A 19,383-nucleotide genomic window follows, 5' to 3' on the forward strand; every position below is an offset into this window, starting at 1 on the left:
CTGCGCATGCTCCGTCCCTAAAATTTCCCGACGTGCATTGCGATAAATGACGTCGCAAGGACGTCATTAGTTTCGACGTTAATGTAAATGGCGTCCAACGCCATTCACGGACGACTTACGCAAACGACGTGAAATTTAAAAATTTGACGCGGGAACGACGGCCATACTTAACATTGGTTAGACCACCTAGATGGCATGCTTAGTTTTACGCGAAGTATCTCTACCGAAACAACGTAAATTTTGTTCGTGAATCGGCGTAACTAGTCATTTGCATATTCTACGCCGACCGCAATGGAATCGCCACCTAGCGGCCGGCCTAGAATTGCAGCCTAAGATCCGACGGTGTAAGTCACTTATACCTGTCGGATCTTAGGGCTATCTATGCGTAACCTGATTCTATGAATCAGGCGCATAGATACGACATTCGTATCTCAGAGATACGACGGCGTATCAGGAGATACGCCGTTGTAGCTCTTCTGTGAATCTGGCCCCATGAAACTAGGTTGATTACAGTGATTGCCAAGGAAACAGACACCCACACAGATCAAAAGCATATAAATATTTATACTAAGATCTATAAATAGTAAAAAAAAAATCTAAAACATGACAGTTCAAATGGCAATAACAAATTGCCCTCATCTGCAAGCTAGACATGTAACCACATTCACTTTTCTAATAGACAAAAGGATGGTTATTTTTAGCGTAGTTCTGGAACTACCGTAGTATGAATCAAAACTAAATACAATAATGAATTAACCTAATCTAGCGGCTAGTCATAACAAAATTAGCTTCTACAACACTCAAAAGAATTGTTATATTTACCTTCAAGAACTTTGTCATCCAGAGTTCAGTAACAGCAGACATATCCTCTCCTGGCATAATTCAGCAACATAATCTTATATTCATGGTTTAGAAGCTGCAGGCTTTCAGATAACAGTCTTAGGCTGGCTGTACGCTAGATTTGTATTCGTACAAAAATTTACAGTACAAAACAAATGTTGTTCAAAAGTGCTTTAAAATTTGGTTTGCTTAAAGTGGATGTAAACCCGAATTTTTTTAATTAATTTTTTGATGTCACAATGTACAGTATAAGATTTCCTATGATCTGTGCCCAGTCTTGCCACACAGAGTTAATCCAGCTCTGAGCAATCCTCTTTTATTGTTCAGTGAAATAAAACGGACTTACAGAGAAAAACCTTAGTCCGTTCCGCCCCCTTGCAGTGAGTGACAGGTTATTTACATATCTCATGCACTAGCCTGGAGAACGGCATTATTTTTTAATTCCCACCCCCACTCCTTTTCTGAAGTCATGTGGTTACTTTTCTGGATTTTGACTGGATGTTAGTGATCATAGCAGAATTTAGTGTAAGGAATACACAGGAAAAAATGCATTTTGACATTGGGAGTGTAGAGGAGGGTTGGGGAGTCTACTGACATCACGACTCCACCCACCGAGCTCCAGACAACAGATCCACTCACAAAATCTGCAGTTTTTCAGTTCTTATAACAGACAGAGGGGAGACATTTGACAGGTAAGGATACATGCAGAAGGCATGTATAAGCTTATAGATCAGCACTATGGCAGTAGTTTTGAAAGGATGAGGGTGGGTTTACATCCACTTTAAACATTTGATTTTGGAATGAATGTACTTTTATGAACGGAAATACATACATTGTTAGAAACGTGTTAATTTTATCCTGCTCCTTTGAATGTTCTCATCACTGCGGTCAAAAACGAACCTCAATTTGACACCATTGACGATCGTGAAATTTAACATGTGTTCTTAACCACTTCAGCCCCGGAGGGTTTGGCTGCCAAATGACCGGGCCACTTTTTGCGATTCTACACTGCGTCGCTTTAACTGACAAATACGCAGTCGTGCGATGTGGTTCCCAAACAAAATTGATGTCCTTTTTTTCCCCACAAATAGAGCTTTGTTTTGGTGGTATTTGATCGCCTCTGCGGTTTTTATTTTTTGCGCTATAAACAAAAATAGAGTGACAATTTAGAAAAAAAAGCAATATTTTTTATTTGTTGCTATAATAAATATCCCCCAAAAAATATATATATAAAAAAATGTTTTTTCCTCAGTTTAGGCCAATACGTATTCTTCTACATATTTTTAGTAAATCACAATAAGCGTATATTGATTGGTTTGCGCAAAAGTTATAGCGTCTACAAAATAGGGGGTAGGTTTATGGTATTTTATTATATTTTTTTACTAGCTATGGAGGCGATGTGCGATTTTTATCATGACTGCGACATTGTAGCGCACACATTGGACACTTTTGACGCTGTTTTGGGACCATTGTCATTCATACAGCAATCAGTGCTCTAAAAAATGCACTGATTACTGTGTAAATAACACTGGCAGTGAATGGGGTTAACCAGTAGGGGGCGGGAAAGGGGTTAAGTGTGTCCTAGGGAGTGATTCTAACTGTGTGGGGGCGGGCTTACTGTGACACAACACTGATCACTGCTCCCGATGAGAGGGAGCAGACAATCAGTGTCCTGTCACTAGGCAGAACAGGGAGATGCCTTGTTTACAAAGGCATCCCCCCGTTCTGCCGTTCCGTGACCCGATCGCGGTACACTGGCAAACACCGCGTCCGCGGGTCCCGCGGGCACGGTGACGGAGACCACGGCGCGCACACACCCGCTAGGCAGCAGATTCAAAGCAATGTTTGTAGATGTTGCTTTGCCTGCCTGTGCCATTCTGCCGACGTATAAGTGCGTGAGGCAGTCGGCTAGCGGTTAAGATGACACATTTTGAACTAAATTCTACTAGTTTAGTCTTTTTCACTTCCTACTCTATTATACTCCCTTTTGAGCTGGTCATAAACATTATAATCTGATTATACAATCTCACTAAGGCCCCGTACATACGACCGAACATGTCTGCTGAAACTGGTCCGCGGACCAGTTTCAGTGGACATGTTCGGTCATCGGTAAGTCCGACCGGACAATTTTCCGGCGGATCGGACAGTTTCCAGCAGACAAATGTTTCTTAGCATGCTAAGAAACATGTCCGCTGGAAGCCTGTCCGTCGGACATGTTCGGTCGTCTGTACAGACTCACCGGACATGTCCGCTCGGCCGAAAGCCCTCGCATGCGTCAAAGTGATTCGACACATGCATGGAAGCATTGACCTTCCAGGGCCGCGCACGTCGCAGCGTAATCGTCGCGGCGACGGCGCGGCCACGTCACCGCGTATCGTGTCCGTGCGGATTTCTGTTTGATGGTGTGTACAACCATCAGACAGAAATCCGGCAGCGGACTGTCCGATGAAAACGGTCCGGCGGACCGCTTTCATCGGACAGTCCGTCCGTGTGTACGAGGCCTTAGATTTATCAACAGTGATGTGGTGCGAAGGTTTCTTGATCCTACAGTACAGTACACAGGCCTCTTTAAATCATTACAACTGGGCTATACGCAGCTACCTTCAGGTAATTAGAAACTAACAAAAAAGAAAGGCTGTTGAGACATCCCCTGGAATACCTCCTTCATTACTAACCAGCTTTAGGTGATGAACTTCTTTCCTATACTGAGAGATTCTTACCGTCTAAATATGGAAGTTTTCTCTTTCTTTCTCTAGATGATTTCTACCAAGATGTTTATTACATCAACCCTGCTGCACTATACCCACTGCGGATCAGTGGACTTGGAGGACCGTACACGGCTCCTGCCTGATGGATGATGTAGGGCCAGTCTTTAGAGTGCACCCCTTGACATGCAGTGTAGGGTGTGGAGTTAGCTATAAGGTGCTTTACAGAACCAGAGCCATGATCTGCCTGGGGCAGAGCTCAGTCTCTATTAAAATTCCTGAGTGGAAATTGCAAAGCCAGAAAGAGGTTTACTCCTACTTTTTATAACTACTGACGTAGTGTATACACAGGGCAGAAGCCCTCTAAACATTCAGTCCCAGGGTGCCCATTATTTTTTTTCCTTTGGCGGTTAGACTTTGACCCTTTCACTCATTCAGTGGCATGGTCCAGGAAAGTCGAGGTTGATGGTATTTAAGCACTATATGGATGTCCTGCCAAAGGGTTCCTGTGGTAGCACTATTGTGCCAGATGCACCCCATTGTTTATGGTGCTGTAATGTGGGCAAAAGTGCTTACTGTGCATTTTCTACCTTGCTTTAGTAGATATTTCTGCCTGTCTCTTCCTGTTTGCATTCAAGATATCAGGATAGTCACGATTGTGGCGGCCCGTCCATAGGGACGCACGGGCGCCGCCCCCCCCTCCCACAGTCACAAAAAAAAACAAAAAAAACGGGCCCTTTAAGAACTTTTATTCGGCTAAAATGTCATTTTGACATTTTAGCCGCAGTTCTGGCGGCCGTCTATAGAAGGCGCTGCAGCGCCACCCCCTCTCGCAAACAAATAACACACATTCGTGCATAAATGCACAAATGTATGTTATTGTTGGTTGCCAGCGCTGCCTGGTCTATTCAGATAACCGGATGCGGGACGCCGGTTACCCGAATAGCGGCAGCTGTCTATACTCTGAGCGCAGGCAATCTGCGCTCATTGTATAAGACAAACGGCCGTTTCAGCCAATCAGGTTCCCGGATTCTGGTTATCAGGAACCTGATTGGCTGAAGCTTCACCACAGCGACAGAAGACATCGATGGAATCCTCAGGTAAGTGCTTTTTACAGGGAAAGGGGCACAGTGACATCATGGGGCACAGTGGTGACAAAGGGCACATAGGTGACAATTGGCACAGTGGCATCATGGGGCACAGTGGTGACAAAGGGCACAGAGGTGACAATGGGCACAGTGGCATCATGGGGCACAGTGGTGACAATGGGCACAGTGGCATCATGGGGCACAGTGGTGACAATGGGCACAGTGGCATCATGGGGAACAGTGGTGACAATTAAAGGGCACAGTGGTGACAATTGGCACAGTGGCAACAGTTGAGGGGCACAGTGGCTGCGTTTGATGGCATGGCACAGTGGTGACAATTGATGGCACAGTGACTGCGTTTGATGGTATGGCACAGTGGTGACAATTGATGGCACAGTGGCTGCGTTTGATGGCATGGCACAGTGGTGACAATTGATGGCACAGTTGCTGTGTTGCATGGCACAGTGGTGACAATTGATGGCACAGTGGCTGCGTTTGATGGCATGGCACAGTGGTGACAATTGATGGCACAGTGGCTGCGTTTGATGGCATGGCACAGTTGCTGTTTGATGGCATGGCACAGTGGTGACAATTGATGGCACAGTGGCTGCATTTGGTGGCATGGCACAGTGGCTGCATTTGATGGCACAGTGGCTGCATGTGATGGGCACAGTGAGGCTGCAATTTTTTTTTTTTTAGTTTGCGCCCCCCCAAAAATTTTGAGCACCAGCCGCCACTGATTTCAGCCATAAGACACCACTGATGCCAGTTCCAGTTCTTGACTTGCTTGAAATGTGGGCCTGTTGGCATTGCTTCCCCCCTCAGTTGGACTGCTTTAGGATGTCTCAGTCATAATGATTTAAAGAAGCATGTCTCCTGTACTGTACAAAACAGGAAAATAGGATGTTAGACTTACCAATACAATCTTTTTCCTGGAGCACAGTATAGGACACAGGTCTCCCCCTATGTTCTTGGGATCTCGCTATTGCTTGCTACAATGCTGAGGCTAGCTGGGAATTTAGAGAGGTTATATAGTGGATGTCTCTGTAGCCTTTCTTTTTTGCCAGTGTCCAATCACATGAAGGTAGCTCAATATAACGCTGCACTAAGGTAAAGGAAGCTATTTAGGGAAAAAATGTTTTACCTTTACAACCCCTTTAACCACTTCCCCCACTTCGACATACCTGTACATCCTCAGGAACAAGCCACTTCCCCCACTTCGACATACCTGTATATCCTCAGGAACAAGCCACTTCCCCCACTTCGACATACCTGTACATCCTCAGGAACAAGTAGTTATACAAGGATTATGGCTGCAGCCATGGTCCTGGTATAACAATTTGTAGCCAGCAATAGACATGTGCATTCGTTTTCGTCCGAATGCATTTTCGTCCGCAATTCAGGTATTTTCGTTATCGTTTTAACAAACGATAACGAAAGCGCACAAAACGAAAACCTAGAGATCCGTAACAAAAAAATGCTTGTTTTCGTTGCAAATATAACAATTCGATATAGATAGGAGATTTGACATGACGCTGACTGAATAGCAATCTGTCTATCGAACCTGATATTCTACTACAAACACACATACGGTACTTTTCGACATTATAGAGAAAAGAAAAGATTCGACATTATAGAGAAAAGATTCGACAAAGCATCGAAAATCGCTGAATCTGTCATGGAAGGCTTATGGGGCCAGATCCACAAAAGAGATACTCCGACTTAACTGCTGTTCAGTCTGTGTGTAACTTTGGAAACGATCCTCAAAAGGCTTTTTCCAAAGTTAGGCAGAAGATCCGGCATGTGTAATTGAATTACACTGCCGAATCTTAGGATGCAGTACCGCATCCGCCGCTGGGGGCATTTCGAGTCGAAATGCCGTTGCTAGTATGCAAATTAGCACTTAAGGCGATCCACAAAGCTTTCCAGCTTCCTTTTTGCGCCGTAAGTGTTATTTTGCAAGTGTAAAATTAGGGCTGGTTCTACAAAGTGTAAACTAGTCACACCTTGTAAAAGCCCATTCCAGCGACGGCATTTGGTATGCTTTCCCGAGGGAGAACTCCACGGCAATTTGTAAAAACAAAACCGGCATGGGTTCCCCCCCAGGAGCATACCAGGCCCTTAGGTCTGGTATGGGTTGTAAGGGGACCCCCCCTACGCCGAAAAATCGACGTAGGGGGTCCCCCTACAATCCATACCAGACCCGTATCCAAAGCACGCTACCCGGCCGGTCAGGAATGGGAGTGGGGACGAGCGAGCGCCCCCCCCCCCTCCTGAGCCGTGCCAGGCCGCATGCCCTCAACATGGGGGGGTTGGGTGCTCTGGGGCAGGGGGGCGCACTGCGGGCCCCCCCACCCCAGAGCACCCTGTCCCCATGTTGATGAGGACAGGACCTCTTCCCGACAACCCTTGCCATTGGTTGTCGGGGTCTGCGGGCGGAGGCTTATCGGAATCTGGGAGTCCCCTCAAATAAGGGGGCCCCCAGATACCGGCCCCCCACCCTAAGTGAATGGATATGGGGTACATCGTACCCCTATCCATTCACCTGTAGGCAAAAAGTAAAAGTTAATAAACACACAACACAAGGCTTTTTAAAATATTTTATTATTCTGCTCCGGATACCCCCCTGTCTTCGTTATTAGCTCAATTAGCAGGGGGGGCTTCTTCTTCCGCTCTCCGGGGGTCTTCCACTCTCCGGGGGTCTTCCGCTCTCCGGGGGTCTTCTCCGCTCTCCGGGGGGGGCTTCTCCGGACTCCGGGGGGCTTCTTCCATCTTCTCCCCTCTTCCGCTGTTGACTCGGCGAACCCCGGTTCTTCTGCAGCTCTCCGGTGCCTTCTTCTTCAGCGCTGGCTGCCTGCTATGTTTGTGTCTTAGCTCGATTTCAAACAGGCAGCCAGCGCGGTCTTCTGTGGCGTCAGGGTCTTCTGGTCTTCTCCCCTCTTCCGATGTTGCCTCGTCGCCTGTTGTCGCTGTAATGATGGAAGCGCGCCTTGCATCACATTTATATAGGCATCACCGTCCCATCATGCTCCGGCAGGTACCCACGTGGTGGGTGCCTACCCACGTGCACCCACCACGTGGGTACCAACCGGAGCATGATGGGACGGTGATGCCTATATAAATGTGATGCAAGGCGCGCTTCCATCATTACAGCGACAACAGGCGACGAGGCAACATCGGAAGAGGGGAGAAGACCAGAAGACCCTGACGCCACAGAAGACCGCGCTGGCTGCCTGTTTGAAATCGAGCTAACACACAAACATAGCAGGCAGCCAGCGCTGAAGAAGAAGGCACCGGAGAGCTGCTGAAGAACCGGGGTTCGCCGAGTCAACAGCGGAAGAGGGGAGAAGATGGAAGAAGCCCCCCGGAGTCCGGAGAAGCCCCCCCCCCGGAGAGCGGAGAAGACCCCCGGAGAGCGGAAGACCCCCGGAGAGTGGAAGACCCCCGGAGAGCGGAAGAAGAAGCCCCCCCTGCTAATTGAGCTAATAACGAAGACAGGGGGGGCATCCGGAGCAGAATAATAAAATATTTTAAAAAGCCTTGTGTTGTGTGTTTATTAACTTTTACTTTTTGCCTACAGGTGAATGGATAGGGGTACGATGTACCCCATATCCATTCACTTAGGGTGGGGGGCCGGTATCTGGGGGCCCCCTTATTTGAGGGGACTCCCAGATTCCGATAAGCCTCCGCCCGCAGACCCCGACAACCAATGGCAAGGGTTGTCGGGAAGAGGTCCTGTCCTCATCAACATGGGGACAGGGTGCTCTGGGGTGGGGGGGCCCGCAGTGCGCCCCCCTGCCCCAGAGCACCCAACCCCCCCATGTTGAGGGCACGCGGCCTGGCACGGCTCAGGAGGGGGGGGGGGCGCTCGCTCGTCCCCACTCCTTTCCTGGCCGGCCGGGGTAGCGTGCTTTGGATACGGGTCTGGTATGGATTGTAGGGGGACCCCCTACGTCAATTTTTCGGCGTGGGGGGGGTCTCCTTACAACCCATGCCAGACCTAAGGGCCTGGTATGCTCCTGGGGGGGGAACCCATGCCGGTTTTTTCTTTGAAAATTGGCATGGAGTTCTCCCTCAGGAATGCATGCCGCTGTCATTTTTTTTTTTCCCGACGCAACCTTTTTAAGCCGTCGCGATCCTCAAAACTCGGCGTAACGTAACTTCGCGCATGCGCAGTACGGCCGGCGCGGGAGCGCGCCTCATTTAAATGGGACTCGCCCCATTTGAATAGGAACGCCTTGCGCCGGCGGAATTTTAGTTACACAGCCTGAAATTTCTAGATAAGTGCTTTGTGGATCAGGCACTTAGGTAGAAACTTTAAGGCAGTGTAACTTAAATGGGATTTTTTAAGTTACGCCAGGTTTTTGTGGATCTGGCCCATGGTGTATATCGAAAGAGCTAAGCAGATTCGACGGAGAAGATATACTGGACTCGTACATTTTTAATGCTCCGCCCATAGGCTATAGAACAATTCTAATGCTGGTTGACTAGTAATAATAAATAATAATAATATAATTATTTATTATTATTATTAGTAGTCATACAACGTTAGAATTCTTGTAGGCGGAATATTCGACCGGAAATATACGATTCGACGTAAAATGTCAATGTTCCGTCGAATATTCTTTGACCATTCGACACTGAAACCAAGTATATTTGGATTTTCGGACGAAAGCTATTCCCAACGAAAAACAAAATAAATCAAAACGATTTTCGGGAGTAACTAAATAAATTTATTTTTCTGACGAAAACGAAATTACGAAACAAAATATTTCAGTTTGCACATGTCTAGCCAGCAATGGGCTATCATGTAAAAGTGATCTAAATATTTTTACAGCCACCTGATCACTTTTACAAGGCCTCTCTTCCGCCGCAGCTCTGTGCTCCCTCCCACAGTCTGTGATCAGCGCTGCCACTGGAAGTCCCCTCATTCTTCACCTCTCTGCATTACTCCCAGCACCTCCCTCTAAATTCACATGAGCCAGATCTACAGAGGAGGCATCAGGTATCAATGAATGCTGACACCATTGACTGTCAGCACGCATTGAGAACACTAGAAAGAAAATTAGGAGGTACCGTATTTCTCGGGGTATAACGCCCACCCCAAACTTAGAAAGGTAGTTTAAGGGGAAAAAAAACTTAAATTTTTGCCCTGTGTCCATCGGAGCCGAGCGTGGCCGAGCCTAGCCGAGTGCGCAGTACACTCGGCTCGGCTCTAGGCTGCGGCGCTCGGCTCCTCATGGCTTGTCTCGGCTCCTCTCACGTGGCTGCGGGCGGAGCCAAGCGTGGCCGAGCCTAGCCGAGTTCGCCGTACACTCGGCTCGGTCTATTTCGGCGGCGCCCGGGTATCGTCGTATATCGGCGTATATTGCGCACCCACGATTTTCCCTTGATTTTAAGGGGAAAAAACTGCACTATATACGCCGATAAATACGGTATACATGCGCCACAATGTTGATTTGTGGCAAAACCCCTGGGGACCACCAACATCTTCTCGTGGACCATCAGTGGCCCACCGACCTCTGGTTGGCGACAGCTGTTCTAACGTACTTGTTGGAAAACAGGGCGAATCTGTTACACTGTAAAAGGAAGTTATGTAGGCATTAAAACCAAATCACTTTTAACAGAATCTTCAGAGTTAATGTCACTGCCAGAAATGTGTTTTATTTTTCAGAGCTGTCAGAAAATGACACTGTATCAGATTCACGGGTGAGAAGGGGGTGGCTGCACTAAGACATTACGGTCTATAGAGAGGAGTGAGAGGACTGAGTCACATGAAGGGGCAGCCAGAATGATTGAGTAGTTTGGGAACTTGGATACTTTCATCTTATGAATTTTCATTTTGCTTCTTCTAAAGGCTAGTATAGCAAACTGCACTATACTGTTAAGTATTAGAGCTCAAAAGATCCCTGTATACTCTATATTTACCGTATTTGCCGGCGTATAAGACGACTGGGCGTATAAGACGACCCCCTAATTTTCCAGGAAAAACGTTGGTTTTGGGATGTACTCGCCGTATAAGACTACCCCCTTCCTACTAGTCTTTCTGGAAGCTGAGGGGGAGCCAGAACCGCTGACAGAAACAGGCTTTTTTCAAATCTCACTGTGCCATTACAATACATGCCTCACTGTGCCATTACATCACTTGCCCCCACTGTGCCATCACATGCCCCCACTGTGCCATCACTTGCCCCCACTGTGCCATCACTTGCACCCACTGTGCCATCACTTGCCCCCACTGTGCCATAACTTGCCCCCACTGTACCATCACTTGCCCCCACTGTGCCAACATTGCCATCACTCACGTTTTGCTGCTTTGACTTCCAGGCCGGTGACAGTCTCCGTGCTGCGAGCGTCCATGATTTGAAAGCTGCGCCTTCTTCTCAGCGTGTCCTGTGATAGGCGGAACAGGAATTTTCCCAGCAGCGCCTCTGTTCTGTGTTCCGCCTATCACGGACGTCCTCTCGTCCGAGGATGAGAAGGCATCTGTGATAGGAGGAACACAGAACAGAGGCGCTGCTGGGAAGATTTGTGTTCCGCCTATCACAGGACACGATGAGAAGGAGCGGCTTTTAAATCATGGACGCTCGCAGCACGGAGACCGTCCCCGGCGTATAAGACGACCTCCGACTTTGGATGCATTTTTTTGCATCCAGAAAGTCGTCGTATACGCCGGAAAATACGGTACTCCTGGTGATGTGCTGGCATTCATTTTCAGATTCATTGACAAGCTGTATTTTAGGTGTGTCACAACCCTTCACACGCGGCCTCGCCTATAACAGAAACAGACAGGGTGGCAGGGTCAGGGTTGCTAAAACTTCCAAACAGACAACTTTTTTTTATTTATAATTCCCACTGCCTGTTTGATCTAAAAAATGTTAAGTTGTTGTTTTGTTTAACAGTTTAGCCTATTGGTATTAGGTTATCTAAATATTTCTTGAATGTGTGCAATTTTAGGTCATAAGGATGAGTTCGTGTGCTGACATCTGTGGGTCCAAGCAGTCACAAAGCACTCCTGAAGGAGGATACCATCGCTATGGAGTTCGGTCCTACCTGCACCAATTTTATGAGGACTGTACAGCTTCAATATGGGAATATGATGACGATTTTCAGATCCAGAGATCGCCCAGTAGGTGGAACTCTATATTCTGGAAGGTAAGCAAGCTTTTTCAGATTTTTTTTTTTTACTTTGCAGTATAACACATATTATGGGAGATGTGATGGTCTGTGAAATCTCCCTATTCCAGTTATATAATCCAACTCCTATAATGCCATAAGGTCTGAGAAAGGTGCTAGTTGTTTGTGTTTTCTTGTGCTACATTGCTGAATGTGTGAATTGTTGCCAAACTGCTGGGGTAGAGTCATTGCTGAAGGTATGTGGACAATGCATGGGTCAAGATAAACAGACCTGAAGGGCAAGCATCAAGTTTACTTGGGATTTTACACAGAATAACAGATTACCCTTTTTGGACTGTGTGTTTGGACTTGGACATTGAAGTCTGCAAGAAACCCACACACACCAGTATCTGCTTTTTGACTCACCAATCACTAGAACACAAACTAGGAGCCGGATTCGGATAGATTAGTGTATCTATCTGCCGGCGTAACGTGTCTTTTAATTTTTTTTACGTTTTTTTTTTATCGGCGCATGCGCCGTCCGTAAAATATCCCAGTGTGCATTGCTCCAAATTACGTCGCAAGGACGTATTGGATTCGACGTGAACGTAAATGACGTACAGCCGTATTCGCGAACGACTTACGCAAACAACGTAAAAAAATTCAAAACTCGGCGCGGGAACGACGGCCATACTTAACATAGGATACGCCCCACATACCTCTCATATAGCAGGGGTAACTTTACACCGGAAAAAGCCGAACGCAAACGACGTAAATCCATCCAGCAGGGGTAACTTTACACCGGAAAAAGCCGAACGCAAACGACGTAAATCCATCGTATCTCTTTTCTGAATCTGGCTCTAGGAGTTATTAGGACTGTGCAACTTCAGGCTGGGATGGTAATAGTAAACACAGAGCCCAAAGACAAAGAACACAGACAACTCAGGAGAGCTTTAACCACTTCAGCCCCGTAGGATTTGGCTGCCCAATGACTGGGCCAATTTTTGCAATTCGGCAGTGCGTCACTTTAACTGACAATTTTGACGTGGCTCCCAAACAAAAATTACGTCCTTTTTTTCCCACAAATAGAGCTTTCTTTTTGTGGTATTTGATCACCTCTTCGTTTTTGTTTTTAGCACTATAAACAAAAATAGAGCGACAATTTTGAAAAAAAACTATATTTTTTACTTTTTGCTATAATAAATATCCCCAAAAAAATATATAAAAAAGACAAATTGTTTCCTACGTATTCTTCTACATATTTTTGGTAAAAAAAGTGGTTAAAGTTTGGGTCTACCCAGAATGGGCTTTCAATAAATTACCACAAGGTCAAACAAAAACATGGGGCCTTTGAACTGAGGGGAGAACCGGAACATACAGAACAATATAGTCGTCCTTTATGTGACAGAGGTGTCAGAATTTTAATAAACATCACATTCTTGTGTTTTTTAACCACTTGCTTACTGGGCATATATGCCCCCTCCTGCCCAGGCGAAATTTCAGCTTCCGGCACTGCGTCACTTTAACTCACAATTGCGCAGTCGTGCGACGTGGCTCCCAAACAAAATTGGCGTCCTTTTTTTCCCACAAATAGAGCTTTCTTTTGGTGGTATTTGATCACCTCTGCGGTTTTTATTTTTTGCACTATAAACAAAAAAAGAGCGACAATTTTGAAAAAAAAACAATATTTTTTACTTGTTGCTATAATAAATATCCCAATTTTTTTTTTTTTAAAAAAACATTTTTTTTTTCTCAGTTTAGGCTGCTACGTATTCTTCTACATATTTTTGGTAAAAAAAAAAAAATTGCAATAAGCGACTAGTTTGCGCAAAAGTTATAGCGCCTACAAAATAGGGGACAAAATTATTATTTTTTTTTTATTGTTTTTTTTTTACTAGTAATGACGGCAATCTGCGATTTTTATTGGGACTGCGACATTATGGCGTACACGCCGGACACTTTTGACACATTTTTGGCACCATTTACATTTATACAGCGACCAGTGCTATAGATATGCACTAATTACTGTATAAATGTGACTGGCAGGGAAGGGGTTAACACTAGGGGGCGAGGAAGGGGTTAAATGTGTAGCCTAGTGAGTGTTCTAACTGTAGAGGGAGGGGACTGACTGGGGGAGGTGACCGATCTGTGTCCCTATGTACAAGGGACACAACATCGGTCTCCTCTCTCCCTGACAGGACGTGGATCTGTGTGTTTACATACACAGATCCACATCCTTGTCTGTGTAACCGCCGATCGCGGGTGCCCGGCGGACATCGGCACGTGCATCAGCATCTCAGTGATGCGGCGGGCAAGCGTGCCGCCGGCGTTTGCGCCCCCCCCAGTGGCTGGAGGCAAGCAACACACTGAAACACTAACATGCACATATTGGATAGAGAGGAAAACTGCTTCGTAAGAGACGTCAAACGGGGCCATCTATGTCAAACTGGAGTAACCATTCCTAAACAGGGTTGGTGGCTTTTGTATGTAATTTTAACATCTATATACAGTAGGTGAACTCGATATTGTGTCAATCTCGCTCCCTTTCTCGGCGAGATTGACCACCTACGAGCCCCATCGCGGGAGCCAGCGCCGAGCTGGCTTGCCGCGATGGAGACAGAGCCGTCATAGAAGCGACGGGAGATCCGACTTGGATGACGCGCTTGCTGGGATGTGCTGTCACTATTCCAGTGAGTGTGAGATGTCGGCGAGATCTCGGCACCATGTCGCCGAGAATCAGCGCGATGCTGTCGTGCTAAAAACACAATATCACAAACACCTACTGTAGAGACGATTTGATAACGGTTCACAATTTCAGCTATGTAACTTTTAACATGTGTCTTAGACTTTATGGGAATTGGTTTTATGTTCATTAAGGAACAAGTAAAATTAAATTAATTACTGTAGGCATCTAGGTGGCATGTAGTCCTCCTTCCCACCCTTGCAGCAACCCCCACTTGGGCACTGGGGGTGCTAAAAAGCCCTTGTTTTGTGTGCTCAAAACACCTCCTCAATAGCTAAAGAATATGTGGGCTGGTATAAACATAGCAGGCAGGCTGCCACTCGCTAATAAATCGAAGACGTCCTTTCTTTGTAGAAATTTTAAATAAATGTACCCCAAGAAGTTTTGAACCTGTATTGAAACCACAGGTTTTACGCTTGTAATTTCCCTTTAGGATTAATAAAGTATTCTGATTCAATAGACAATATTTGCATTTTCAGTAGAAAATGCAGCTCAACCAGGTGAATTTTATTTACAAGCAGGTTAAGGGAATGCCAGGTAAATGTGCAGAGAAGATTAGGGAGAATGTTACAATAAAGACCTTTATATACTGAAGAACAGATGTTACCAGTTGTACGGAAATGCAATTTTCATTGGGCAAATTTTTAGAAAATGTCCACTAATTTGGCATTATACTTAGGGTAGTTGTTGTTCAAAGTATTTAAGGAAAATATCAGGAAAATTGTTCATAAAATCTTTGATAAATATACTCCTTAGATTAATATTTTCCTTACAAAAGCATGGGTTTCATAAATAGTGCTTATCAGCCAATTGTTTAACCACTTCCCGACGGCCGTACGACTATTGACGGCCGCAGGGTGGTTCTAATTCTCTGAGGCGCCGTCAATTGACGTCCGCCCCTTTGCTCGTTCCCCTTGCGCAGCGGGGAACTGCTGTGCTGGCCGTGTCCCTTGGATTAATCGGAGTGGCCGTTTCCTAGGCGATCTGTGCGGCCAATGAGAGATGATCTCATATGTTTACATATGAGATCATTTCTCATTGCCGGCTCTCGCAGACAGCGGTGCTGTCAGGGAGAGAGGAGACCGATCTGTGTCTCTTGTACATAGGGACACAGATCGGTCACCTCCCCCAGTCACCCCCCTTCCCACACAGTTAGAACACTAATATTAGGGTACACATTTAACCCCTTCCTCACCCCCTAGTGTTAACCCCTTCCCTGCCAGTCACATTTATACAGTAATTAGTGCATATTTATAGCACTGATTGCAGTATAAATGTGAATGGTGCCAAAAATGTGTCAAAAGTGTCCGATGTGTCCGCCATAATGTTGCAGTCGCAATAAAAATCGCAGATCGCCGCCATTACTAGTAAAAAAAAACTAATAAAAAATATAAATAATTCTGTCCCCTATTTTGTAGGCGCTATAACTTTTGCGCAAACCAGTCGCTTATTGCGATTTTTTTATTTTTTAATAAAAATATGTAGAATACGTATCGGCCTAGACTGAGGATAAAAAAAAATGTAAAAAAAAAATTGAGCTATTTATTATAGCAACAAGTAAAAAATGTTTTATTTTTTTTCAAAATTGTCGCTCTATTTTTGTTTATAGCGCAAAAAAATAAAACCGCAGAGGTTATCAAATACCACCAAAAGAAAGCTCTATTTGTGGGAAAAAAAGGACGTCAATTTTGTTTGGGAGCCACGTCGCACGACCGCGCAATTGTCCGTTAAAGCGACGCAGTGCCGAATCGCAAAAAGTCCTCTGGGCAGGAAGGGGGTTTAAGTGCCCAGTAAGGAAGTGGTTAATCATTACCACCTTAATCAGTGATTATTAGGCAGAAAACAATTGGGAATGCCGAAGGAGTTTCTAATCTTTTTGGCCAATGTCTGGGGGTGGCACTTGACCACCAAAATCTCCTTTCTGACCATTGATGTGCAATTGTTTCAGAATTATTTAGATTATAAGACAAGTACTTCTTATTTTAGTCCTCATATCAGTATATCAAAAGGTGATACTATACTTTAATCATAGGTGTGCGTGGGCTAAAGCATTAGGGTGTGTACCCCAAAGCTCAAACACACATTAACACCACCTGCTGTCACAACGAAAGAGGCTCTGGTGGTGGGAGGCAGTTGATTGGGAACATATTACGTTACACCCTAAATACAGGTGTAACGTGTTCCTAAAGTTCTTATAAACTTTGGTTACGCTCTATCTACTGCCCTTAAAACCCTATAAGGGGTTCCTTCTTCTTTTTTGATGTGTTCCTAAAGTTGAACCTAGCCTTTAATATAATAGGGGCATTTGCACTGGCTACTGGCACCCCCAACCACCCACCTGATATTGCCCCTGGATAATACTAATGCACATGGGGGGATTAGGGTATGCCTATAGCCCTGTACACACGATCGGTCCATCCGATGAAAACGGTCTGATGGACCGTTTTCACCGGTTAACCGATGAAGCTGACTGATGGTCAGTCGTGCCTACACACCATCGGTTAAAAAATCGATCGTGTCAGACGTAAAATACAACGACGTGCTGAAAAAAACGAAGTTTAATGCTTCCAAGCATGCATCGACTTGATTCTGAGCATGCATGGATTTTTAACCGATGGACGTGCCTACAAACAAACATTTTTTTTCTATCGGTTAGGTATTCATCGGTTACATTTAAAACAAGATTGCTCTTTTTTAACCTATGGATAAATAACCGATGGGGCCTACACACGATCGGTTTGGTCCGATGAAAACGGTCCATCAGACCGTTCTTATTGGTTTGACCGATGCGGCATAAGACTTTAATGCAAAACAATATTGTGCATATTCAAGAATAGCGCTTGTCAGGACAATTTCAGCACATGTACACAGGATTATGTGTAGCTGTTAATGAGGCAAGATGATTATTTTAATCTAGATAGCAGAGATAAGCAAATTACGGCAAATCCATTCCACTGGAGAGTTAGCAGTGCGGAGCAGAGGCTTTTACTCACTTTATTTGGCAAATATTTGCTTCACTCTGGAAAAGTGTTAAAATATAATCCAAAAGACCATTTACTAGTTCACTGTTGAACAGAATTGCAGGTTACACAGTTGCCCCCATATAATAAGACCCTGCTCTAAGGAAGGATAGGCTGTCTGCCAATGGGTGACCCACAGCACCCAATGAGTGCCTGTATTTTATTTATATGAATTCTTTAGCATTAGTGAGGGACTGATAGATGCTTTAAATACTACTGTGTTTCCCCGAAAATAAGCCCGGGTCTTATATTAATTTTGGCAACAAAAGACACAGTAGGGCTTATTTTTGGGGTAGGTCTTACCATGTAATGTGCGGTCTTCTCTTCCCCTCTCTCAACCTGCCTTTTAGGAATCCCCAGTGTGAACTTAGTTAAAATGGTTGTAAAATCTTGTAATCCACTCTATTACTGTAGTATATAATGTACAATGTGTGTATTTCTGTAATATAATTGTGCCAAATACCTTCATTATAGCACCGCTCTGCGCTTTTGTGACCTGCCTGAGCTCTCTTCCCTGCATTTATGTTACAGAAACACACACATTGTGCATTGTGTACTACTGTAATAGAGTGGGTTATAGGATTTTAAACTAGGGCTTATTTTCGGGGTAGGGCTTATATTGCAGTCCTCCTGGAAAATTATGCTAGGTCTTATTTTAGGGGTAGGTTTTATTTTCGGGGAAACAGGGTACAAAGAAATCTTCAAACAGGAGCACCTTCACTTGCATATTTGTGAATGTTGTTAGCATGTCTTTTATATGAAGCAGCTGTAATGTTAGGTTTAGTCTTTAAACAGATTCAAATGACTTCTAATAATTACTGGACTTTGCACACTTTCCTTCTAGGTCGGACTCATATCGGGCATTGTCCTCATGCTGACAGGTATAACGGTTCTTGCTGTTGGGTTTCTGGTGCCACCTAAAATCGAAGCCTTTGGAGAAGAAGATTTTGTTGTTGTGGACAGTCACGCTGTCCAGTTCAATGGAGCGCTCGATGTTTGTAAATTGTCAGGTGCCATTATGTTTTGCATTGGAGGAACAACACTGGCAGCATGTCTTCTGATGTCTGCTTTTGCTAAAAGTTACTCCAAAGAGGAGAAGTACCTGCAACAAAAATTTAAAGAGAGAATAGCAGACCTTAGGGCTCATGTTCACCCTGTTACAAAGGCTCCGACTCCAGGAGATTCGAAGATACCTGTCACTCTCTCCAAAGTCCAAAATGTCCAACCTTCATCTGAAACCTGACATTTACCTGTCATTGTAAACACCATTAAAATGAAAAGGTCAGCTTTTGTGTTACAGTAAAAAGTCTTATTTTGCTGTACAGTTTAACTGTACTTGGCAGGAAACTATATGAATGGGCCAAATAATAGCAAAATGTGAAAAGATCTTGAGTTCTTGTGTGTCAGTGTGGGAAGCTTACCTACCTGAATGGTAAACCTTCTGAAGAGTACACATGTTAACAGTCAGTAGGCCCCATCAGTAGTCCAACGTGACAACAGAAACATACTGCTTGTTTGTGTTTTTCTTTACTGTCGCTTACTATGTAAACGCATTATGTGCACAATATGATCACAATTAGTACCAGCTATATAGGAAAGGAACACATTTCTGTAATGAACAGCTTAAGGAAGGATGCTAAAGGCTAAAAACACACTTCACTTGCACAGACTACATCCTTGGATCCAGAATCATCTAGCAAAGTTAATTGCATCTCCTTTTTCGGCTAGTGTATGTGTTTTTACTACTAATTGTACTGTTTTTTACTTTTTTCTTTAAACAAATTGTCTACTTTTTTTATCATACTCTTTAAGGCTCTATTACTTCCATACAACCACATATTTCTCGACCTTTTTTTTACCAAAAATGTGTA

The 19,383-nt window shown here is 44.9% G+C and overlaps 1 protein-coding gene across 2 annotated transcripts in view; it reads left to right on the plus strand.

Annotated features, from left to right (window-relative positions):
* Window positions 1-18,896, plus strand: part of NRSN1 (neurensin 1) — a 51,541-nt gene extending 32,645 nt beyond the window's left edge. For both annotated transcript variants that reach the window (XM_040353793.1, XM_040353794.1), the window contains exons 2-3: window positions 11,591-11,788; window positions 18,357-18,896. In XM_040353793.1, coding sequence (XP_040209727.1) covers window positions 11,600-11,788; window positions 18,357-18,755 — 588 coding nt within the window. In that variant the 5' untranslated portion in view covers window positions 11,591-11,599 and the 3' untranslated portion in view covers window positions 18,756-18,896. The remainder of the gene's footprint in view (window positions 1-11,590; window positions 11,789-18,356) is intronic.
* Window positions 18,897-19,383: the final 487 nt, after the last annotated feature.

The sequence above is a fragment of the Rana temporaria genome, chromosome 5 (assembly GCF_905171775.1).
Source record: "Rana temporaria chromosome 5, aRanTem1.1, whole genome shotgun sequence".
In the NCBI taxonomy this organism is placed as follows: Eukaryota; Metazoa; Chordata; class Amphibia; order Anura; family Ranidae; genus Rana; species Rana temporaria.